The sequence below is a fragment of the Berghia stephanieae genome, chromosome 4, assembly GCF_034508935.2.
Source record: "Berghia stephanieae isolate SIO BIC M18660-M18661 chromosome 4, UCSD_Bste_1.3, whole genome shotgun sequence".
In the NCBI taxonomy this organism is placed as follows: Eukaryota; Metazoa; Mollusca; class Gastropoda; order Nudibranchia; family Aeolidiidae; genus Berghia; species Berghia stephanieae.
In genome coordinates this window covers 16,302,508-16,329,569 of record NC_088363.1, presented here as the reverse complement: position 1 = coordinate 16,329,569, position 27,062 = coordinate 16,302,508, and the positions used below count along the sequence as shown (strand labels likewise).

At 36.9% G+C, this 27,062-nt stretch overlaps 1 protein-coding gene across 1 annotated transcript in view; it reads right to left on the bottom strand.

The window, feature by feature from the left end:
- Positions 1 to 2,817: 2,817 nt before the first annotated feature.
- Positions 2,818 to 27,062, bottom strand: part of LOC144971706 (uncharacterized) — a 29,937-nt gene continuing 5,692 nt past the window's right edge. The window contains exons 4-13 of the mRNA XM_078912780.1: positions 24,652 to 24,727; positions 18,810 to 18,924; positions 16,198 to 16,238; positions 15,235 to 15,339; positions 11,688 to 11,843; positions 10,084 to 10,262; positions 8,537 to 8,601; positions 7,379 to 7,553; positions 4,153 to 4,355; positions 2,818 to 3,056 (exon numbers count right to left, since the gene is read on the bottom strand). Of these exons, the coding sequence (XP_078768906.1) occupies positions 2,818 to 3,056; positions 4,153 to 4,355; positions 7,379 to 7,553; positions 8,537 to 8,601; positions 10,084 to 10,262; positions 11,688 to 11,843; positions 15,235 to 15,339; positions 16,198 to 16,238; positions 18,810 to 18,924; positions 24,652 to 24,727 (1,354 nt within the window). The remainder of the gene's footprint in view (positions 3,057 to 4,152; positions 4,356 to 7,378; positions 7,554 to 8,536; positions 8,602 to 10,083; positions 10,263 to 11,687; positions 11,844 to 15,234; positions 15,340 to 16,197; positions 16,239 to 18,809; positions 18,925 to 24,651; positions 24,728 to 27,062) is intronic.

Here is a 27,062-nt window from a genome sequence, read left to right as displayed (position 1 = left end):
TATTACTGTCTGTTAACAGTCCACATATCCTAGCAGCTTTCTATTTATTAGTTTGAATGACAGTGATGATACATGATGAAGAAAAAACGTAGGGAAACGCCCACGCGGGAAAACGAACAGCTAACCGCACTATCAAGCACTTCTCTTTTAACAATGGTAATAGGAGAGAAAAATCGTGACGTCACGTCACACCCTCGACTTTTCCCGTTCCATGTATTTAACCAGTCTTTTGGAGGACTAATAATGAATAGGTTAAATATTGAACCATAAGGCCGCATAACTGTTTTAGTAGAAGAATGGATGGGCAGATTCTATTGATTGCGGGACGTAAAAGATAGAGTATGGATGATCTTTATTGACAGTCAGCATTTATTTAACCTAGAAAATAAGATGTCATCACCCTGAAACCAGAAGATCATTTACACAAGGCACGAGTGGTTTTACACTTCCAATGAGGTTGGAACCTGTTTTTTCACGTCACACTTTTGGTCATTATTGATGGTCCGAGCCTTACTAAGCATTAAACAATCAGATTATCCCCTGCCGTTTGGCCCGCTCCGCCCCCTTGACTTTTTATTTCCGGTTTGCGAAAAGGTTTGTCAGACAATTCTCATCTAAATCGGTTTTCTATGTGCTCGAGTCATTGGTCACATTGCAAAATATTATCAAAATGACCTACAAAATTTTTAAAAAATTAAAAGAGCTCTGTTTTTAAAAAATATCCAACATCTTAATTTGTCATTTTGTTCAGCTAGAAATATGTAGTGCTATGCCAGTTCTTTTTTTTTTTCAATGATTGCATTCACCATATTGAGTTGTGATTTCAAATTCATTAGTGGGTATTTAAAGGGCGATTTGGGTTTTTTCTAAAAGAAAATTTAATTATTTATAGATAGTATGCAGATTACGTCACTCAGACCTTTGTTATTGTTTTTGCCATCCGCGTTTGTGAGTTGTTCTCACTAAACTGTATTAACCAGACTATAAAAGTTCATGGTTACACAGTGTTTGTGTGTTGGTCCGTTATACTTCCCGATGGCAATGTTGTGAACTCCTTGGCCAAGCGCATTCTATCTATAATATTAGGCGGTTTTAATCATCCTGAATCGTCAATATAGGTTTTAAAAAAACAACATTTTTGGTGAAAAATATAAATTATCTATTGTTACCCATTTTGCGACCTAATTTGGGGGGTCTGGTATTAAAAAATATAACAATCGCGTGGAAAACGTTCCACAAAAGCTAATGAAGGTATGACCTCCATCTTCTTTTCTCTTATCAACAAAGTAGCATAGTGTATCACCATAGAGATATTTTACAACTTAAACTTATGGAACTTTTATTAGAGCATTGCAAAATTGAGAATCAAAATGTTATGACAAAATTGATGTTAAAAATTTATAATTTGGATTATAATTCAAAATACATTATTTCTGTGATAACTGGAAATTTTCAGACAATTTCATTGAACAGATTCTGAGAAACGTTTGAAACAGTATCCCATACCCTTAGAAAAATGAGATATTGAGAAAATAGCACAATAGCTTTCCGTTTTTCACACTTTTATTACTACCTGTACCCTTTTCGATTGTGTTTTTCGTGCTTTTATATTCTATTTTAAGAAGTTGGACTTCAATAATATTATTTCTAAGATAATAAAATATCGTTTTCTACCAAAATCTAAAAATCAATTTTTTAAAGAATATTCCCAATAATTAGACCCATTAAAAAGAATAATTTGATATTTGCTGCATGAAGTCGGGGGTTTGGGGGTCCCGATTGCTCAGATGGAAGAGCACTTTCTTCATACGCAAAGGGATAAGGAACAATACTGGGTGAAGTCGAGATTTTTTCTGACCCCTGTTCACCCAGCAGTAATTGGGTAGCAGGGTCTGTTAGATCAAGCACAGAGTACTTTGCAATATACTAGCTAGCGAGCGTCATATCCAAAGAGCAGCAAGTAATTGTCAGTTTAAAAAGAAACCGGTATAAACTCCAGGTGCATGCTTGTAACTCTGAAAGACATCGTTACCTCAGGGGTTTGATATCAATATTAAGGCGAAGTTTTCAATGAAAATGAAAAGATCGTTGTTTTTCTGAAAAATGTGACCTGCCATAAAACATGAAAAAAAAATATCTATAATTTCGTTTTTAAACCGAAACGTTTTTTTAAAAAATCGGTATTAAATACATGATTTCAATTCTAATTTGTATAGAGTATCACTTTTTAAAATTTTAGACGTTTATTAAATGTCTCTTAACCATTTTGAATAAAATGATATTTTCAACCGTTCCTTTACTAAATTATAGATTAAAAATCCAAAACTGAAGTTTTAAAAAAAAAATTTGCTTTATTTGGCCTTCAAAAATAATTGCGCATCAGTGATTCTATTGTAAACCGAAAGAATATTATTTCAGTGAGTTTCGGAACCGCAGGTAAAGCTTGAACACTGATCGAGAGGCGGGATCTAACGTAAGTTTGGAGATGATTTCACAGCTAATTGACTTGGGAACAAAACAACAAGCAATTGTTATAATGACTTTTCGTTCTATTTGTATTCTTATTAGATCACTCAATAAATTTCTGTATTTTTTTCAAACATCATTAAAGGGCCTTCATTATGATAAACACAAGTTTAATTTTGATCCTATTTTATTATTATCAATTTAACCTGCAACCCTTATCTGTGCGACGGACAACCATTAAATTTGTTTTCTTATCGGAAAATTTGATTCAGAAACGTTCAACATGCTACAACTTGCTTACAAAACAAAGATCTATTTCACGAACCCGTTGCTTTGAATGATTTTCTAAGCTTAAGTCAGGGGGAATGTCAACCAAAAACAATCCACGCGCTGGACGACCTTCAGCATTTTATGATGTTGTTGTTGGTGTTGTGCGTGTTGAAGCAATCGGCCTCCAGCGAGGGATTCCAGGTACGCGACGTGGACGCTTTCTACATGTCCCCAGCATATTATGATGATAATGTTGATGAAAATTGTATAAAAGCTGTTGGCTATGAACCAGTTCTTGGGGCAGATGAAGACTTTCGAAGCTGGGTTGACGAAATGAATTTCGAGGTGTAGCCATATGCTACTACTACTACTACTACTACTACTACTACTACTACTACTACTACTACTACTACTACTACTACTACTACTACTGCTGCTGCTGCTGCTGCTGCTGTTACTACTACTACTACTACTACTACTACTACTACTACTACTACTACTACTAATAATAATAATAATAATAATAATAATAATAATAATAATAATAATAATAATAATAATAATAATAATAATAATAATAATAATAATAATAATAACAATAAGCTGTTTATGATGGTCGAAGAAAGAGTATCAGAAACATTCCAAATGATCTTGGAATTTCAGTTGGAGCATGTCATGACATCTAACAAAACACGGAATGAAAGAGGTAATTTCCAGGATTCTTTCGCACAGTCTCACACAAGATCAGAGAGATCGGAGAGTTGAAAGTTGGGAGGACTTATTATTGTTGAAATGTGAAGAGGAAAAGGATTTTGATAAAAAGAAATATCCTGGAAGATAAAAGTTGGGTTTATTCTTTCGACCCTTTTACAGCTCGTCAATCTGCGGAGTAGATTGCCACTCACAAATAACGGCCATTGACAACTCTAAGGAAAAATGATGATCGTTTTCTTTGATCGTTGAACAATCGTATACACGAAATCTGTTCCTCTTGGACAAAAAGTCGATTAAAAGAATTATCCCAAGGAGCAGATAAGGTTGAGAGAATATCCGGTGATTGGCTTCTTTTGTATGACAATACCGCCCCACACACTTCTCAAGCCAAAAAAAGTGTAACAGTTCTTCTCCATCTACCCAATTCGCCAGACTTTAGCCCTTGCAATTTCTTCGCTTCCAAGCGACCGAAGGCAAAATTTCGGTCTTTGAAATGATCGCAGTAATTCCACAGAATGCTTTGAAGAGTATGTCCTATATAATATTGACACTGCTTCGAGAGCTTGAAACGTCGTTGGAAAACGCTTTTATAAACTCTAGAGAGATGTACTTTAAGTACTCAAGTCAGGAATACCAAGTAATTTGATTATATGTAGTTTTATTGACCTAGTCCCGAAAAGTATTAAAAACATTGATACTTACCTTTGAGAGTGGTCTTTTTATCAGCCATATCTAAAGTTTGATATGGATTCATCTTTTTCACACAGATGCCATTCTTTTCGCAGTTAGGCCCTCTCAGTTCTATTTTGTTTGTATTATCGCCAGTTCCACATTCAGGGCAGATAAATACCAGTTCTGTTGGCACAAATTCAGGTTGGAGGGAATCGGGACAGTTTCTGATACACCTATTGAAAAGTATATTATTTGTTAAGGAATGTTGTTTTGAAATAGTTTTATATCCCAACATTGTCAGCTCCCTTTATGACGGTTGTGAGTCATCTCCTAATCACAATATTATGTCGTGGCAAAAATAATAAAATAATTCTATAGTTAAAATAACGAAAAAGAATAAATTATATCTAAGTTATTGTCAGTTTATAAGATTATTTTCTTTTTCCTTTTTATTTCATAAAAATGTAACCGGAATCTTATATTTTTAAAATATAAATTCAATTTTTAGCATCATAAAAGCTTGACATAAGGCGATAGATCACGATTGTAATTTCATATAAATGTAGCATAATTGCACATAAATACAAAGCGCGGTCACGAGCGTCATTCCGTCTCTTGACGGAGGCTGGTTACTGGTTACTGTTGATAAAAAAGATACCTACAGACATGTGGCAAATTATGCAAGCGAGGGTTCACAACGTAAAACGCGTACCCTTGTGAAGAATATAAGTATTAAAATTGTCCCAACTATCGGGAGTCTCTGTGGTGTAATGGTAGTACGTCTGATCGGTAATCAGGAGGTCTGAGGTTCGATCCCCAGTTGAGGACGGCTGCTTTTTAGGGATGGTTTTTTGTTTGTTTGTTGTATTTTTCTTTCTTGCTTTGTCTGGCACCTTTCACACACACTTGTTCAGATCTTTAATTATGAAACATCAGATGAGTGGTTTGCATTTATATCAAAATTTTACCCGAAACGCCGTGTGCATTAACCATGTTGAGTAAGGAGTTCAATATGGAGTATACGCGAGAATTTCGTGTGTTGACGAATTACCACCCGTTATATGACGGAAGCGATTACCACAGCAAATCACCAACTCTGCCATGCGTTTGGTTTTGTTTATACGGCGTTCGCAACAATTTAAGGTCATAGGGCTCCAGTAAAAAGGAAGATGAAAGAATGATCATGGGGTTTAGATATGGCTTTCAAAGCACCAAAGACTAGCGTAATGGCTCCAATAGAGTGGGGTCGCTTTGCTCACTTTTTCCTTTGCTCTTTTTGACTATCCTTTTACGAAAGTACTGACAATAACGGAGTGGAAGCGACTTTCAGTCGTCAAATCACTCAGCGGTTGAGCTTGAGACGAACGATAGAAGAAGAAGATGTGTTCCAGTGGCTGTTGTTAACCCCCTCCTTACCACCCTTAAGAAAATAGTCACATTTGTTACGATGCAGCCAACATTTGTCTCATTCTTATTTCTTTTGTACATACTAATATTTCAACAAAAATGTTTGCTATAGATTAAGTATATTAACACTTTGTTGAAGATCTCGTTTAGCAGAAAAAAATGTAGATAGCAAGAACTAACAGCTTTTGTGTTTGAGTGAAATAAATCTATTTTGTATAGGTTGCGTTTGAAGTTTAGGGGAAAATCCGGAAAATGGCCGGTAAGGAGAGAGTTAAACTGGTTACATAAATGGCGGCGGGATCGGCGTCGAAACTGGGTGCACATAATTAATCAAAAGTGAAATGCATATGGCGAATCTGATGGATGAAATATTAAGAGATGAAGAAAGGTGCATCTTTTTTATCAGTAGTGGTCATCGGTCTTGTCATATAGACACCTTTTTTCAACTGCCTGTATCAGAGCTTCGGTCTCTGTTTTGCGCAAAAAAGTTATGAATGAAAACTCAACACACGAGGCAAATAGGTAAAGTTTTGACGACTTGACGATGGAAATTTTAATGCATTATCGTCTCCCTCTTTTGATGCATCTCGTGATAGCTCTAGAATTAGTAGATAAAATTTGCAGACATTTTAAAAAATGCATGAAATATGTGTGCTTGACGATTCGGCGTCCGCTCTATTTGAATATGGCTGCCAAGCACCAAAGACTAGCGTTTAGGTAAAGTTCAATGGAAATCAGAAGTAGATCCAAGAGCAATATAGTACGTATCATGTAACTAGTCTGAGACCATGTTAGAAGTAATATAGAGATGATTCAAAAGAAGAAAAAAAATCCCACAAAAAGATCAATGTGTCCAACTGTTTCCCTCTCAACAAAAGATTCAGACCTGACTCAGCGAATTCAAATGGCCCCGTCTCAGAACAATGTAGACAAATCCACAGGGAAAGGGCAAACGATTAAGGGGGGTAGAAGAGATCGAAAGACTGCTGACCGATGAAGACTCCAAAGGTCATGAGGGGACGGTAGTCTATCCCAAAGTACTTTCCGCCAAAACTAACAGACTCAGCTACTCATTCACTGCTTGGTGGACAGGGGGTCAGAAAGAAAAAAAAAGCTCGACTGCACCCGGGATCGATCTCGGTCCCTTTGCGTGTGAAGCGAGTACTCTACCAACTGAGTTATCATCTTGCTTTTTTCTTAATCATGTTACACTTTCCGCAATGTAGGTACTGATAAGTTTGACGACTTAGCTTTTGTCCTAACTCTCCATGTCTTTGGAATTATCCTGAACAAATTCAATATACGAGTAGTGAATGAAAACTAATCAATGTCTAACCAATTCAAAAGCTGAACACAAAAATTATAAGATGCATATTTTTTGATTTATTTCGTACATGCTTCACAAAAACATTCATAAACCATACAATCTTCAGAATATTCCTATCAAACTGTGATTATTCAACTATCAAAAAGAGTAATGTTTTTGTAAAGTTTCAAAATATTTGACCTGATAACAAAAATATTATAATGTGTCAAAATCTGTGCCGTTTGTTTTGTCCACCTGATTTAATATTATCACAAATAAATACGTAAAGCATCATGCATGCCAATATCAAATTAAGAAACTAAGGAGCAGGCACCGGTGTAAAATAAAGAGCTGAACAAGTGTGTATGAAAGATGCCAACCAAAACGAGAAAGAAAACTACGAGAAATAAACATCCCCTCTCCCAAACAAAACAAAAAAACAGTATACCTCTTCTACCCCAGTCTAGGTAGACTGATATTTTCTTGCTTTATCTGGCACCTTTCATACACACTTGTTCAGAGAGCATCATGGCATTTATTTACCTTAATTCAATCTGGGGCCATGATTGACCTGTGATTTCTATGTATTTGAAAATGGTAAGAACGCTGATGTCTTTTTTTCCGTCTTTGTAGATAGTGAGTATAATTTCACAGTTTATTTTGAAGCGTTCACCACCATACCATTCCAGAAGGTCCCTCTGGATAATCAAGAAATTGTCTAGATGTGGAGGAATGTAATAAACAATTATTATAAATTTTTTTGATTATCCCGATCTTACTTAATTATCAATAAGCTACATTCCGACTTGTCGATTTTGGTCAATAATGAAGAAAGAACAAAACAAAGAAAACATTATAAAATATCAAACTATTGAGCAAAATTGAGACACCTAGATACACCTAATACAGACTTACTCTGTCAAAAAGATTCATACGAGGGAAATCATAAAAGAATCTTGTCATAACTCAAAAAGAATTGGCGACATCCACTCAAATCTCACTCTTTAGCTACATACACATTACATATATATATATATATATATATATATATATATATATATATATATATATATATATATATATAATAAAAACAAAAACCATGAAATAATAGTGCTCAACTTTTTGATAAAAGGAGCTATTTATTAAAACATTTCAAGTATAATTATGATTAAATTCTACATTATTGTGGGAGCGAACGCTCGAAACAATATTGTAGTTGATCATAATTATACTTGCATGTTATATATATATATATATATATATATATATATATATATATATATATATATATATATATATATATATTATATATATATATATATATATAAAATTAAGATATCTAAGATTGAATGTATTAAATAGCTGTCTACTACACTAAATCCCAAAACATTTTAACTTTTTGGACATTCTTCTTTATCTTGGTCATTCGTAAAAGAGCCCAACTGAGCGTCATCTGTAGGGTCTTTATTTTACTATAGCCATCTTATAAGGCACACTTTACTTTTTAAAAAGACTATTAGACATAGGCATACAACACAGTCATATATTCTTACAAGTATCTCCGATGTTTTCGAGGGCACCAGAAAATGCACTTCTTGTTTTACTAAAACTGGTCCTTAAAAAAGGAAAGATAATAATACTCATAGGATTATATTTTAATAGGTTCAATCAATTTATGAGAGGACTCAGGTCTTTACTTACCGCCCTTTATTATAAGCTCTTCCCGTTTTTTATCACATATCAAACCTATGCATCTACACTTGAACCTTGGGGATGAGGATTATTTTGGGAATGGTAAGGGATTGAGAGAGAAGAGGGTGAAAACACAATTTTAAATACTAATCGAAATTTAAAATATGGTTTAAGTACAAACAGTGATATCTTTAAGCAAATTTGAAACTGTCGTCTACAAAGCATAATCTTGTCATTTATTGGAGCAATAAATTCATCTGTTTATATAACACCTTCATAGAACCAAACAAGAGATGTAGTTGACAAGAATTCTAATTAATTGTCAAGAATGAGGGCCTTAAACGGTGCCCTCACTGTGCATAATGGAAATTAGCACATAATAATGCTTCTTTTTTGTTTTCTTGTAAGACCAAGTTTAGGCCATTTGACATTCAGAAGTCCGTTTCAGTTTATTTTAACTTGTGCATAGCAATACACAATGAAACGCTAAAAATAGCTGAGTCAGTGGAACAAACATATCGCACAGAAAAAGACCAAGGGCAAATATAACAAGTCCATTTATTTACCTAATCTAAGAGGCTGTCCAAATAACATCCTCCATGCCCATTGTAACAAAACATCCCTGTGATCAATTTTAGAATACGCGATTATTGTGTCTGGGACCGTTATCTCCAAAAAATATTAATGCATCGGTAATGACATAGAAGAGGGTAGCAAAGCAAAGTTACTGCGATGTAATGCCTCAAACAAGTTTCTAATCACTGTTTAAAATTCAGAAAAATTCAGCTTGTGTGGCTGGATAGCTCAGTCGGTGGTGCGACCGCTCGCTGTTCTCTCTCTCTCTCTCTCTCTCTCTCTCTCTCTCTCTCTCTCTCTCTCTCTCTCTCTCTCTCTCTCTCTCTCTCAGCCAGGTGGAGAGCGTCGATTCAATTGGATCCTGAGTTTGGCACTGACCCCGTGACTTTTAATTCTCTGTAATCATCTGGCATTTCTCCTTACCCTTTTTTTTTATCATCGCTGATTAACTACCTGAGCCTTGGCAATCTTCAAATCCGACTAAAAGGAGCCAAATTTTGCACCTTCCATAAGTTCTACGTCAAACGAATAGAAGTCGATTTCCCAGAAACAAATGAGCACATCTCCAAACCGTAGAGGACATGCATAATCGAATGACGATTTCCTACCAAGATCAAACACCCATCTAAATTCCTTCTAGATCTACCCATCTTCTGTTAGACTATTGAATCGTTTATCATCAGATGCAGCGGAATCCGACAACCCTGATCTATTTCATCGTGCGGTATTACTGTGTTTTCAATAACTTTTTCCGAGCAGCAAAAGTTGTTATATGAAACGTTTAATAAACCTTCATCAATTTATATTTTATTCTATTTTATTTATATCAAATGTAGTTCGATCCTTATTGCTACATAACGAGGAAGAAGAAGGAGGAAGAAAAGAAGAAGAAGAAGAAGAAGAAGAAGAAGAAGAAGAAGAAGAAGAAGAAGAAGAAGAAGAAGAAGAAGAAGAAGAAGAAGACCAATGCTGGAGAATACCTTAAAAAATCTCGTGGAGGGCCAACAAAACCCGACTCTGGTGTTAAATGTGGACTGAATGTTTTTGACATATTCATCACAAAATCTGTGTTAGGTGACCATGCAAGATTAGTAGCGTAGGGTTCCACAAACAGGTGTAGAGCTTTTTTATAGTCGTCAATCTCGATCACAATCAGGGCCTGAAATTTGAAATAGATTTGAAACTTGTTGAGTTTTATTTACATTTTAGTAACTTGATGGCCCAGGTGACGCGTCTATGTCATTATAGTGCCAAAAGAAAAGGAAGATAGCACACAACACTGAAGACATTTTAATATACCTAAAAGTCTAGTGATTAATGTCATATTTGTGTATACAGTAGTTTGACCAGTAAAATCATAATTTCTCATATATATATATATATATATATATATATATATATATATATATATATATATATATATATATAGGCGATATTACAATTTTCCGTTTTACACCTCGGTACGGTGAAAGAATGTGAGTAGAGAGCCTTTTTCAAGGACTGAACTATGCGCCGAGCGAGGCTCGAACTCAGGAGCTTTCGATCCGAAAGCGAGTGTCATACCACAAGACCACATAGCCGCACAAGTTTTCTGAAAAGTACAATAATAGAAGAGTATAAGAATTTTTGATTAAGCAAAGCTCAGTATGCATCAGAAGTAGATCTGATAGCAATGTATCCTTGTAGCTTAGCTAAGTTTAATAATAATAATAATAATAATAATAATAATAATAATAATAATAAATCTTTATTGTCCATAAATATGGCAATTTGTCATTTAGTTACACTTGTTATAACGTTATATGATAACTATAACATTGGACAGATACCTCACTCCTACTTATTCTCTCTCTCTCTCTCTCTCTCTCTCTCTCTCTCTCTCTCTCTCTCCTCTCTCTCTCTCTCTCTCTCTCTCTCTGATATCATTGATATCTTTGATATCATTTCGAACACCCTGCTTTGTAGGCCTGTGTCTTTACCAGAGGATGTCCACCAAAGGGGATATATACTTAAATGGTTAGTAAGAAACATATCAGAGGACCTTATATCACAAAACATATAATGGATCGTCAAAGTTTTTTTTTCTCATCTAAGGGACAATTGGACTACCGCGACAGGCTTTGTGATTGTGGCCCGACGCGGTATATTTGAGAGACAAAGTTTATTAAATCTGTAATTGTTGTTGGGCAAGACTTACAGTAAGTACATAGCATGAATAATACCCTATGAGATCATGATTGGACTGTCGTATTTTGCACAAGCGTTTAACAATTTGACAAATATAACACAAAATTGTACTGCTTAAATTTTCACAGTTATAATTAACGTCACACAAATGATCTCGCTAAGCATGAACACCTCTCAATTTGCTCAAATAATAGATTAATCAAACTTCCTCTCATTTTCAGATATCTTGGTAATATCCCTACCAGTAATGAAGAGACACATTTCAATTGTCTTTATATTCCCGTTATATCTTTATAGATTTATGATTTATTGTTAGTATTCATTTTTAATCCACAATTTCCAATGTTACGACTAAAATTTGCTCTTTTTGTAGTATGTTTGATCTAACGTAACTTACGGAGGTTTTGATCCAACTGTCTCCATGCAAAACGTTTGCAGTGGCAATGATAGTACCAAATGGAAGACTTAGACTTGGTATCTCCACTTGCCAACCCCGGTAAATGAAAGAAACTGGCTGAGGCTGGTAGTAAGAACTGAACTTCCCAACGTCTATCTGGTTGGGGGGGAAAAGAATGAAAGAAAGGAACGAGTTTAAATATAAATATTACATTTTTGTTACATCTACATACCAAGACAAAAGCACTGTCTTGTTTTATTACACTTCTATTTCTTTTATTGCCTTTTTGCCAAGAAGTCAAAATGTTATGAATTCGTAAATAATTTAGGTTTTTAAAGTTAGAAACCAAATATATTTTCTTCAGTGAAAGCAAATTTTTATTACTCAAATCAATTTTCAGCCTAAAGTTAAAAGTTAAGTACGAGATCCACCCCAACATGAAACCGCTTTGAGTCAATTTGGCACGATAATGTAATTGTTGACATTCTTTGTTGTTTATTTTTAAAGGATTTGACAGGATATATTCAACGACCGAGAGAAGTAAATATAAGTTAATTTATAAAATTAATTTTATTGACTCAGTCCTTAAAATACTTGTGTCTGCCTGCGCCGTAACTGAACATAGGAAGAAACAAAAGGTTTGTTCACAAAAAAAAAATCAAACAAACAAAAAAAAAAAAAACAACAAAAAAAAACAGCAGCAAACAAACAAAATGTAACAACTTTGGCACTCTGAAATATTGACATGATGTCAACTTCCAGTTTTCTTTTCGTTCCTCTCCATTATAGCTATAGTGATCAATGTTAAGGAGGAATTCATTTTCTCATATTTGTGGCTCAGCGGTACTGTCTTTGCTTCGTACCCAATGCCCTGTTCGTACCCGAAAGTTACCGAGTTCGATCACCCGCCGCTGCGCTGTGTGACCTTGAGCAAGTCACCTCGCCTGGGTCATTCCAGTCTTCCCTTGGAATAGAACCGAGAGACAAATTTCCCCTATGGGATTAAAAGGGATTTTTTTTTAATATGTTGGTGTGTAAATAGTTGTATAATCATTACTAGTTTTCGCCCGGGTAACAATAAATTATTGATTATTGTGGGCCAACACGCAAAAATATTTTTTTTTTTCTTATAGAAAGATTATGCTTCATGTCAATTTTAAACTCCTCATAGAAATAGCCGTAATGTAAAAGTATTAAACAGCCCCACAGAATAAATATCAATAGGGAATGAGATTAGCGGAAGAGTAGCGTCCCTTGATTGGACGTCACCATATAGAGAGAACGTCATGTTGGTTATGCGCATGCGTCTCTCGTCTTCGCGGAAGAGACTCATGCGCACAACCAACATGGCGTTCTCTCTCTAATAACTTTTCCGCCGGTGACGTCACAGACTATGGATGACGTCCAATCAAAACTACGCTATTCTTCCGCTAATCTCATTCCCTATACGCAACTGCCAATACAAAGTGTTTTTGATCGTTTCTTTGTTTGTTTTATGTTTGTTTTCATTTGTTTGTTTGTTGTTGTTTTTTGTTTGTTTTGTTTTGTTTTTAATTAATTTTTTTATGCTTTGTTGTTTTTTTTCTTTGTGTGGATTTACTTTTAAATACGAAATAAGGTTTGTATACCGTTTCAGAACTTTAACCATTTATTTTGTTCACCTCGTATAAAGGGACACAATCCATTTTCCATCAAAGGTTTGACCAACTACATTGACTTAATGAACGATAGAAAACGAGGAAAAAAACCCCAACAAGAACCAACAAAAAACTTGAGCTTTTATATAGCACAATGTTCACTGAACATGTCCAAGGTCCATAGCCAAAAGCAACACTTAACAACATACAATTTATTTTCAAACAGAGACCATTTCTGTTGACGACCTGGTACTCATTTCACACCTTAGTACGGTGAGAGAATGTGAGTAAAGAGCCCTTTTCAAGTCCTTAACTATGTGCCGCTCAGAGCGGGACTCGAACCCAAGACATTCCGATCTGAAAGCGAGTGTCATATCGCAAGACGACATAGCCGCAAAAACAACTAGAAAGCATTTTTTTTCTTTGGAAACGAATCAAGTTATCATCGTCTAATGACATTGTAATTGCATAATAACACAGCGTGTTGGCCTTTCTGTGTAAAATCCCCCCCCCCCCCTCCCATATGTAAATGTTTAAATGTTTAAATGTTTTCTTGCTTTTTAAGAAACATTATGCATTAAACGCAAGTAAACCTGTCAACAGTCGTACGGTAACTCTGGAAAGACACGTATTTAATAATTTGGCCAGGAAATTTGTCCTTCAAATATCGATCGATTTGAATGGTACGTACTCATCTTGGCAAAAATGGAGACCTTGAAGCCAGTTGTCAGAACCTGGATTATCCCAGTTTGATTTCAGACGGGGGTGGTGAGTCATATATATACTAAGTGACATATCGCGTCAAAACGGTATTATATCGAGGTGATTTAGGAACTGTTCGGCTATGTGGTCTTCTGGTATGAAACCCGCCTTGGGGTCGGAAGATCATGGGTTCGAGTCCCGCTTTGAGAGACGCATAGTCGAATCCTTGAAAAAGGCTCTCTAATTCACATTCTTTCAACGTACTCGGTGAGTACCTGGTCGTTAACAGTGTTGTCAATGTCGGGGAAATGTAAAAATCACATTTTTTTAAAAACATATATGTTAAGTGTTGCTGTTGTCTTGGGAACCCTTGTAAAGCGCTTTGAAAGCGTTCATTGGATATTTAGTGGAAACAAAACTTGAATTTATAACCAAGAATATTAAACTTGGAATAAGTTGGGGGGTTTTTTGGGGGTTTTTTTTAATGGCTTTCAAGCTTAGTACACATCGTTTGGACTGCCTGTTCCATAGCAATCAGAGGGCATTGGTCTGCTCATCACAACGAGGCTGGCTGACCAACCCACCCCGCGAACATTCAATGGGAGAGTCCGTACGATAGGAACTAAGTTTGAACGAAGTGGTTATTCTTGTGCGGCTGGATGGCTCAATGGCTAGTGCGACTGTTTCCTTATCTCTCTCTCTCTCTCTCTCTCTCTCTCTCTCTCTCTCTCTCTCTCTCTCTCTCTCTCTCAGCCAGGCGGAGGGTGCCGTTTCAATTGATTCTCAAGTTTGGCTCTCTGACACCGTGATATTTTTATTCTCTGTTTTCATCTGGCACTTCCACATACCCTATATTTCTCATCATTATTGGTATAAGTACCCGTTCCACACTTTTTCTGAATATTAACCATAATAGTAGTCATTCAAAGTTATTAGATCCATGGAGCCGGAGTTTATCCCGGATTCGATGGCGTGAAACGGACAATAGCAATTGCTTGTTACCCTTTTGATAGGACGCTAGTTTACATCAAGTGCTACTCAATCACTGCTGGGTGGACCGGAAGGGTAGACCGTCGGGGGGGGGGGGGGGGGGGAGGGAAATCTCATTTCACTCGGAACCGATCTCGGTCCCATTGCTTGTGAAGTTTTACCACCTGAGCCATTGGGACCCCTAGGATATAAACATGATGATTATCAATAGTGATTACCTGACCAAGGAGATCCTTGACGAAACAGTTCGAATTTCCCTCCACTGAATGATAGTTTCGATAAAACTCCCAGTATGGTTTCTTTTTATTTGCTTTTTGATTAGTCTAAATTAGCGAAAGTATTAAAAGAATTATTGCTGTTGGTGGTGGTGCTTATGATAGTGATGGTGATGGTTATGATGATGTTGCTATTGTTGTTGCTGCTGCTGCTGTTGCTGCTACTGCTGCTAATGATGATGATGATGATGATGATGATGATGATGATGATGATGAAAATGATGATGAGGAGGAGGATGGTGGTCATGATTAATAGCATTGAGGATGATTCTTCTTAAATATCATGCGAGTAAAATAATTATAAGAAATGTTACTTTTCATTATGCCATTATATTGTACATTGGTGAAAGAAATAGTCGCAATAAGACACACAAATAAAGAAAATGACCGGAAATAATACAAAGGCAAATATAATCATAAAATTTTCTAGCAATGTCGGTATCTTACAGTTGACTGCCGTATTCAGGAAAAACACGTATTTAAAAATTTGGCCAGAAAACTCATCCTTCAATTATCGATAGATTTAAATGACCCTCATCTTGGCAAATACTCCTGAACATGGGACTTTGCGAAGTCCCAGGTTTGAGAGATTTTGCAAAGATGAGGGTCATTTAAATCTATCGATATATTTGGTCAAAATGTTACATACACGTTTATTAAGAGTTTGGCAATTAGCTGGTTGAAAGACAGATGTTGGTGCTGATTGACAAGAAGAACAATGATGAGAAAAGAAGGCGCGTGTGTTTTTATAAAATGTGTGTGTGTGCAAGGGGAGAGAGAGAGAGAGAGAGAGAGAGAGAGAGAGAGAGAGAGAGAGAGAGAGAGAGAGAGAGAGAGAGAGGGAAGAAAAGGGGATGAGACGTAACAGTGTCCAAATTCAACAATTGATTAAAAATTATCACTTACTTTTAAAGTAAAGGTATCTGTAGTCTTTTTATGAACTGTAGCTGGGGAACGGAATTAATGCGAGATAAAATTAAGATAATTTATTATCTAAATTAAAATTCGAGTTGTATATTACAATACCTTCGCGCTGACTTTTTTTTAAAGCAATGCTATTGATATTTCTTGGCTCTTAATCAGTTAACTGTCGTACTCTAAAAAAGACACGTAGTTAAAATTTTGGCCAGTTTTCTGGCCAAATGTTTAAATACGTGTCTTTCCAGAGTAAGCTGGTCCTATTCTTCCGGGTTCAAACTCCTTGAAAGTGTGTATGTAAATAGTTCTTCGGAAGACTATTAATTAATAGGTTACATACTAATCATAAGGTGTCATAATAGTTTTGGCAGCATGATGTATAGACAGATCGTAAGAATACGGGACGAAATAGCATAATAACAGATGTTCTTTGTTGAGGACCTTAGATTGGAAAATAAGATGCCATCTCTCTAAAACCAGAATATCAATTACACAATGTATATATCCAGTCCTCCGGAAGAGTGGTTTTACTCTTCTAATGAGATTGGAACCATGTTGTTTTTTTACCACATTTTTGTTTGCTATTATCCACTTTATGTCATAAAATTTCATTTTCACACTGGAATCATTTTCCCCTCTCCTAACATAACATTCTTCTTCTTCTTCTTCTTCTTCTTCTTCTTCTTCTTCTTCTTCTTCTTCTTCTTCTTCTCCTTCTTCTTCTTCTTCTTCTTCTTCTTCTTCTTCTTCTTCTTCTTCTTCTTCTTCTTCTTCTTCTTCTTCTTCTTCTTTGGGTTAAGGCAGCCAGCGCCACCATAGTGACGATTAATGCTGCTCTGTAGTGTACATTCGGTAGACGGACAAGTTTTTTTTTTAATTACTCATAAACGAGGATGGTAAAAAACAATAACAAAGACCTGAGTGACGTCAACTTCGAACTATCTATACACTGCGAAGACGGACAAGTTGTTTTTGACGGCTTCCGTGTCGGGCGCGTAAACAATAATATCTTCTGGGTCGAAAGTTTAGGATGAAATTTGGTTATGTGGTCTAGTGTTATGACACTCACTCTCGGATCGGAAGGTCCTGGGTTCGAGCCTCGCTGGGCGCATAGTTCAGTCCTTGGAGAAGGCTCTTTACTCGCATTCTCACAGTACTCAGGTGTAAAATTAATACCTGGCCGTTAACAGCGTTGTCTCTGTCCGAAAATATTTTAATATCGCATAACAGGCATCATGTCCCGTCCTAAATGTTAAATGTTGCTGTTGGCCAGGGACCCCTTCTAAAGCGCTTTGAGCACATTTAGTGGGTATTGCGCTATATAAAAGCTAATTTTAATGCTAATTGGACCGTGGTCATATTTGTAAAAGTTAATGAGTCGAGACAGTTGTCTACGGGTAATGAGTGGCAGTAAACCAGGGATATTCATGTCCGTGTCTGTTATTTCATCTATCTATCCTCTGTTTATGAGCCATCTTATCGCTCTTCGTTGTACTTTTTCGAGGGTGTTGGATGAAGTCTTTTCATTCTTTCGTTTAAGACAATGTCTTTGAAACTCATAGTAAAGTCTAGAATCTTAAAACAACATCGTGATATCGTCAACAATTTCATCATCACCATATTTCATCATCATCATCATCATCATCATCATCATCATCATCATCACCGGAATCATCATCATCACATCCTTTGTCGTCGTGTATTATTATGATCATCCATCTACAAGAACTACTACTATTACTACTACTACTACTACTACTACTACTACTACTACTACTACTACAACTACTACTACTACCACTACTAATACTACAACTACCACCACTACTACTATCACTTCTACTACTACTACTACTGCTACTTCAACTACTACCACTACTACTACTACTACTACTACTACTACTACTACTACTACTACTACTACTACTCTTACTACTACTACTACTACTACTACTACTACTACTACTACTACTACTACTACTACTACTACTACTACTACTGCTACCACCACTACTACTACCACTAGTACTACTACTACTGCTACTTCAACTACTACCACAACTACTACTACTACTACTACTACTACTACTACTACTACTACTACTACTACTACTATTATTATTATTATTATTATTACTACTACTACTGCCGCTACTACTAGTGCAACAACTAATCCTACGTGTAAAACTACCACCAAAACAACACCTACTACTACTACTACTTTTACTATTACTACTACTACTACTACTACTACTACTACTACTACTACTACTACTACTACGACTACTACTACTTTTACTACTACTACTTTTACTACTACTATTACTACTACTACTTTTACTACTACTACTACTACTACTACTTTTACTATTACTACTACTACTACTACTAATACTACTACTACTACTACTACTACTACTACTACTACTACTACTACTACTACTTTTACTACTACTACTACTACTACTACTACTACTACTACTACTACTACTACTACTAAAAGTACAACTACTACAAATGCTACTTCTACTTGTGCTTATACTTCTACTAATGCTCATCCTATTTTATTTATTTAAATATTTATTATTGAGTTAATTTACCTTGCGGTCGCGCAAAATTTATCTGTACAGGGTTTTTTGTCAAGTGAATGATAGCCTCAAACTGTATGGATTTTTCTCCAATGATGGTCAATGTCACTTGGAGCTCCCCATCAAACTATAATTATGAAAAGCTGGTAAAAGCATGAAACTTTGCACGATGAAACTTCTTATAATAAAGAATGATTGTTTATATAGAACCACTCTTGAGAGTTTCTGGTTAAACACAAAAGCTCTCTGAAAAACGGAAAAACTGTGGTATAAATTAAAATAGGCAACTAAAGTTACGAGAACGCTGTATACATGTATACTGTTTACATTACTGACGGACAAACACATCTCTTCTTGGTAGTGATTTTTGTTTAATTAAGCTTATTTATTCCATTTTCATGAAAAATGAACTTGATTAGGTAGAATAAGAAACTATCTCCCATTCAAATAATATTCTTTTGCTGTTATGATCTGGGTTCATGAAAACTAGTTTTCCGCGTTACTTACAGATATTACTGAGTTTGCGCCAACGGGTCCCGTTAGAGATAGACGACGATTGGGATTGTTTGGAAGCTTTAACCCTTTGCCCACTAGTCCATATGACATCCGAAATGCTATCGCCTTCTACATCTACGCCAGAATAGAAATAGAGGGTGGAGCCTACCATGATATAACATTTTATGGATCCCTAATTTCATCATATCAGTTCTGTCCACTGACAGGTGGGTGGATATCGCTTTCAAGAACTTATGTCCTTATATGAAATCCTGAGTTTTTGACCAATCAACGGATTGCTCTTTTGATAGCTCGCTTGTCAACATGAGTCAGCTCAGCCCTTAATTTATGTAAAGGCATCACATGCGGTATATGTTGTGTAACTTCAAAGACCACGGTTGACCGAAAGCGATGAATGGAAGCCCTACTGTGGCGTGGAGAACGAGGTCTTGTATGTATAGTTACGTCATATCTCAACGCTCGTGAATTCTTAGTACGGCTGGACTCACAATCAAAACTCGAAATCTGTGTTTTAAACTCTTGAATCAATCGAATTACATCAGTGCGTTCGTCTCATTGAGAAATGAAAAACGATATATAAATCAAGAACATCGACCGGAAAATAAGGAAATTATCATAAAATTATAAAATTTGAGAAAGCTATTTTCAAAATCAAATATATTACAAAAAAGGTTATTTCTCGACCGATTTTTATGAGACAAAGACAATTTTTCTCCACTTTTCAAGCTGATTCCAACAATGAGGTTTTCAAATTTATCGCGATAAGATTATTTGTCATTATTTTTTTAAATACCCAATTGACTGCTCAGGAAATGAATACGTAATCCTTGGCGGCTAGCGAGTAGGTGTTAAATTTTGCTTACCCTTTCCCCACGTAGACGCACACACACACACACACACACACACACACACACACACAGACTGAACACACAATGTATGTCTTTCACTTCTGGCCAAAGTTGCCTTATTACAACTTAGACTCGAATGATAACAGCGAGTAGGGTGTCAGATTAAACTTCAGTTTTAAAGGTCTAATTCAATTCACACCGTAATAAATCATAATAATGATCATTCTTGATATATTAGAGCATTAAAATATTTAATTCACATTACTATAAATATATTTTAAATATATGTATTTTGTAATTATTTTAGCGACGATACGAACCCCTTTTAATCGTCGAGCCGAACGATAGGATGCTAGACGACGATAAGTCTGTGTGTGTGTGTGTGTGTGTGTGTGTGTGTGTTGTGTGTGCGTCTACGTGGGAAAGGGTAAGCAAAATTTAACACCTACTCGCTAGCCGCCAAGGATTACGTATTCATTTCCTGAGCAGTCAATTGGGTATTAAAAAAAAATAATGACACATAATCTTATCGCGATAAATTTGAAAACCTCATTGTTGGAATCAGCTTGAAAAGTGGAGAAAAATTGTCTTTGTCTCATAAAATCGGTCTAGAAATAACCTTTTTTGTAATAGATTTGATTTTGAAAACAGCTTTCTCAAATTTTATAATTTTATGATAATTTCCTTGTTTTCCGGTCGATGTTCTTGATTTATATATCGTTTTTCATTTCTCAATGAGACGAACGCACTGATGTAACTCGATTGATTCAAGAGTTTAAAACATATATTTCGTGTTTTGATTGTGAGTCCAGCCGTACTAAGAATTCACGAGCGTTGAGATATGACGTAACTATACATACAAGACCTCGTTCTCCACGCCACAGTAGGGCTTCCATTCATCGCTTTCGGTCAACCGTGGTCTTTGAAGTTACACAACATATACCGCCTGTGATGCCTGTACATAAATCAAGGGTTGAGCTGACTCATGTTGACAAGTGAGCTATCAAAAGAGCAATCGTTGATTGGTCAAAAACTCAGAATTTCATATAAGGACACAAGTTCTGGAAAGCGATACCCACCCACCTGTCAGTGGACAGAACTGATATGACGAAATTAGGGCTCCATAAAATGTTATATCATGGTAGGCTCCACCCTCTATTTCTGTTCTGGCGTAGATGTAGAAGGCGATAGCATTTCGGATGTCATAATGACTAGTGGGCAAAGGGTTAAAGCTCCCAAACAATCCCAATCGTCGTCTATCTCTAATCGGCCCCGTTAGAGCCCCGATGCGCAATCTGTCTATTAACAAGTTGGGACGGCCGAATTTATATTTGTAGACAGCCAAATATGACGACTTGCACTATCATAATTAGAGAAGGTGAGCCAGGGTTTAGTGGCTGTTTACTTTATTAAAAGAAAACAAAGTCGTAAGGTTTTGCAAAATAGAGGAAAATAAAGATCCTAAAATACTATTGCCACCCATTTCTTTTAGATAGTCCATCATGTCATATGGGACCCATTGCCCTGAAATCGTAGTGAATTTATCGTTAAAATAATTAGGGTTTTATAAAAAATATTTTCGGATGTTTAAGACTTATGACTATCCTTTTTCATACTTCACCTCAGTTTTATATTTGGGACTATAAATAGCAATGAACACAAATGAATATAACAGCTTGGTAAAAGAACAAAATGCCAAACACGGAATGGTTCAGGCTCAAAACTCTTCTTCAGCCAATGACAAAAATAATAGAAACATTAACACATCACTTAAAGTCTAGACAGACGGCAGAGAAATATTTGGCACGTCTGTCCGCAAGAACAATGATCTTGAAATGTCACTTTGGAACTCTTCGGCTGTGTAGTCTTGTGGCATGACACTCGCTTTCGGATTGGAAGATCCTGGGTTCGAATCCTTGGAAAAGGCCCTTTACTGACATTCTCTTCTTACCGTACTCAGGTGTAAAATGAGTACTTGGTCGTTAGCAGCGTTGTCTCTATTGGAGAAAAAAATTGTAATATCGCCTAACAGGCGTCATGTCTCGTTCTACATGTTACGCATTGCTTTGAGCACGTTTTATTGGATATTGCGCTTAGTATAATTTAAAAATCTCAAGGTTCTCAAACTGATAGTCAATGCACTTTGTTCTATTTTCATTTATGCATTCATCATCATCATGTAGTTCCATATCTGAAGCAGACGTCGGAGATCATCTTCCGCCAAGCTGATTTATCTCTTGCCAATTCTATTAAAGCAGCGCCACCTTTCTCAGCTTCATCTGTCCAAGTTCTTATCCCTTTCAAATAAGTTATTCTTTGTCTTCCTCTTATTCTTTTTCCATTCATCTTTCCAGTCAAGGCGAGTACTTCCAAACCAGGGTGGCGGATAATGTGTCCTAAAAATTCCATTTGGCGTTTGATGATTTTTGTTATCAGTGATCTTTTTCTGTTTGCCATTTCTAAAATTTCTTCATTTCTATTCGTTTCCACCCATGACACCCTCATCATTCTTCTGTAAAACCACATTTCCGCTGCCTCCAGTCTTTTAACCATGGTCTTGTTTATGGTCCAGCTCTCACAACCATATAGCAGCACAGACAGTACATAGCAATCCAGGACCTTGATTTTTGTTTTCATGCTAATATTCCTGTTTTTCATAATTGTATGCAGCTGGTTGAATGCATTCTTCGCCATACCTATTCTTTTCTTTATTTCACAATCTGATTTTCCATTGGATGTTACATTGAAGCCAAATATTTGAAACATTCAACTTGTTGTATTGTTTGTCCTCTGCTTGTTATTACACAGGTTGGTGGGTTATTATTTTTAGATACCGTCATACATTCTGTTTTAGATATATTCAGTTCCAGTCCCATATTTTCACTACTCCTGACTACAACATCCAGTAATTCTTGTAGTTCATGTTCAGATTTATGCATTAGCAATCAGAATAACTGACTTAAAAAAAACATTTTGACATTTACCTGATTACAATTCTTAATCTGGTAGGAGTCCCGATAGCTCAGTTGGTAGAACACTCGCTTCACTCGATAAAGGGACCAAGATTAGTCTCGGGTGAAGTCGAGATTTTTTTCAGACCCCTTTGCCCACCCAGCAGTAATTGGGTGGCTGGGTCTGTTAGATATAACGGGAAGTACTTTGCAATAGAATAACGTCATATACAAGAGGTAGCAAGCAATTGTTACTGTACATTTTACGCTATTGATACCGTTTTAAAATCCGGGTTCATGGGGCCAATAGCTCTCAGGGACTTTTTTTTTTATCTGGCATAATGTCGAACTGAAATTGAGGATAAATTCAAAATGGTCTGAAATTTCAAAGATTTTCGCAGTTCATGAAACAAATATCTCTCACTCTCTCTCTCTCTCTCTCTCTCTCTCTCTCTCTCTCTCTCTCTCTCTCTCTCTCTCTCTCTCTCTCTCTATCTATCTATCTATCTATCTATCTCTATCTCTCTCTCTCGCTCCCTCTCTCTCTCTCTCTCTCTCTCTCTCTCTCTCTCTCTCTCTCTCTCTCTCTCTCTCTCTCTCTCAGTGATGACATTCTCGTTACTCAAATTATAAAATCTAAGGTTAATTTAAGCTTGAGATTAACTACAATATAATATTGATTTGAAACGATTTGTCACCATGTCGGTTTGTTTGCAAAAAAAATAAATAGAGTAACGAATATGGCTCACAGACCTTATTTTTCACAAATACGTTTTGTCAGTACATATAACAAATCTATAAGGCTATGGCCATATTAGTTTTTTTTTAAATAGTTTGTCCAAATTAGTGTGTTACGTTACAAAATCAAATCGCATTTCTGAAACCTTTTCGTAAAACTTGTCAAAAGTGCTGACATTGTAATGGATCTAATATGCTTCTCCCTTGGTTTTGGAGGGGTCTTTTGTTGTTGAATATAATAATAAAAAAGATAGTTAAAATGTGAGCTTATGTTTGCTGTTTGAGAAGCCTTGTACGACAAATTACGAAATTGTTGGAAATATCTACATTTCTGAGCAATTCCATGATGTGGGTCATTTTAAACACATTCTCCACGATGCCTTTGTGAGCATTTTAAAAAAAAAGATTGTTTTCATGCACAACAATGGCAGCAAAAACCGAGACATAACGCTTTAGCGAACCAAGTGATCTTCTTTGACTATAATATATAATATCCAATGCTTAAGCAACTCAAGTGACATTCTTTGGATGTATTTAATTTTCATGCTAAAGCGAATCAAGTAATATTCTCTGACCTTACACATATTTCAATGTTGCCAATCTCCGAGTTTTTGTACAATATGTTTTATTAATGATATATAAGTAATGCTTTTCTAATCTAGTCAACCTTTTCTGCAAAATACTTTGTTTAAAATGTCGCGTCCATGGTATAGTTTCAATACAAATCAACATTTTAAAGCATTCCCATTCTAATTTCGTTAAACATCTCTGCATTTTGACATCTGATGTGTGAAAACATACCTTGGAATAAAGAAGTATCTTTGTCGGCCTGATTACACCTTCCACTGAATCAAGTTTACAAGCTACCGAAGGGTATCTGAAAATATAAACGATGATCACATCTGATATCCCGGATGGGTTATATGACATTAAATATCTGCATCTTAAATCTCCTTTGTTTGTTATTCCCTTTCGACAGCTTGTACCAGGATGTCCTGAGTATAAATCGTCCGAACTATCGAGGTAGCCTCTGTGGTATAACAGTAGCATGTATGATTGGTAATCTGAGGTTCGATTCCCTGTCGAGTCAGGCTGACTTTTTTTTCGGGATAAGTCTTTTTTCTTATATTTTTCCATCTTGCTTTGTCTGGCACTGATTCATACACACTTTTTAAGATCGTTCTTACATCTGTACCTGCTACCTAACATGTCCTTTTGAAATTTCCTAACCCAGAAAACGAGGTCTGCTTGAAACTTCAAAATAGAGGAACCTATTCCAAGGGCAATTTCAATTAATTGTTTTCTATTGGTAACAGTCCAAACCTCTTGATCCTTCCATGCTGCCTAGCCGTTCATGGCATCGATAATGGCTGCACTCACTTCTCGGGGACTGAACCGACTTCTCTGCAGGTAGCGAGTCCAAAATCGTACGGTTTGCCTTGCGGACACCGCGCTAGAAAGACTGAGTCGGGACCCGTTTGCTACGGGACCAGCAGCTACGGTTCTTTATATTCCAGGCAATTGTATCCGCCTCACACTCCGGGGCAGCATTCGCGAAATTCTTGTCAGAATCAAATTTCTTTATTACTCGCCAAGCGTGGCGTCTAGAGTGTGTAAAGTCGAGATTTTCCATGGTCTCCTGCCACCGTTGCTTCCTTCCTTCTGCCAGATACTGAAGTATTCTATCGGCTAAGTACTGGGACTGGGTCTGCTGGTACTCCTTGTACAGCTTTTCCGACTGCTTCGTCCATCAGGGGAAGTCGAATTTCCGTTTGCCCCGTGGAATGGAGCGGTGAGCGCTCTTAACCTGTTAAATCTGGTTATGTTCTCGGACTTGGAAGGGATAGCAGGACAGACCTGTTCATTATAGGAACTAAATTCCTCCCAGTTAGCCTTCTTGAAGTTCCATCTGCAGAGTGGGAGAGACTGCACCCTCGGAATTGTCACCCCGCTGTGACAAGTACCGACCTGGGCTGGTTATGCGGGAAGTCGCTGAGGACTGTCCGCTTCACATGCAGCCGTTCTCCGTTCGCTCACTTCATGACGAGGGTGAGGTCAGAAGTATACTCCTTCTCATGGCGGGCCCCCTAAAAGTACCCTTGGCTGTAGTTCGTACACTAGGTGTAGATCGTTACAGTCCATCCGTGAGTAGAGTTGTCTACCTGCCTCATTTCAGTCTCGGTGGCCCCATTCCTGGTGGTGGCTATTAAAGTCTCCCAGACAAATGGAAGGATGGCTAACCACCGGGACCGGTGGTGTAGTCCAAATCGCTCTAGGCAGTTTGTAGATGTGTAAATACAGCCCACCCACCTTCACGGACATTCTATTCGCCCCGTTGCTGTCCGTTGCGCTCTCTATGACTCTTACATTCAAAGCTCTTTAGCGTAGACGCTAACCTCTCCTTTGAGCCTCGAAGTGTCCTCTCGCTGGACCACCGTATAGCCTGGGATCTGGAATCGAGAAGATTGCACGCCTGAATAAAGGTGAGTCTCCTGTAATCGAAGAATATCGACGCTATGGACGGCCAGCAGCTTTGACAAAAGCTAATTTTTTGCCATACTCTGCCTCTCGATATTGAGGGACAATATGTGCGTCTGGTCGCTAGCCCTGATATCACATTTTCCAGCTAAACTTGTATTGGGACGTTCGCTTATTTCTCGACCGTGCAGACGACACTGACGACACGAACGCGGTAGTATTTGGCTAGGCGGCCGACCGATTCGCCATTGGCATAAAATTATAAAGAACATAGTAGTATGGAGGCCATTCGGGCACCGGGTTGGATCTCCATTAGTCACATATCAGGGCGGGCCGATCATGGTGTCCGCTATAGGTCCGACTTCTGGAATGGTCTCGTGACGGCCAACCGGAATTACTCCTTAGCCCCCGATATACCTCAAGTTCCCCCACCAAAGACAAGGTAGGAGGTCCACGAGGGAGGAAAACCTAGCTGTTTGACAATGTCAATGTTGTGATATAGTGTTATGCCATTTTTGCCCAAATGTGTCATTTATTATTGTTTTGGTCCCGCGGAAAATTGTTGATTTGAGAATTAGAGGTATTAAAGGTTCCGTTTGGCAAGGGTATCAGTCTTCTTCAGTTTTTGAGATTGCTGCATGATAAGGAAAAAATGTCCCAGCATTCATGTGTATAAGAAAAATATCGTCCACTGTTCCTATTGTATAATTTTATTGCATCCAGATTTGTTAGGA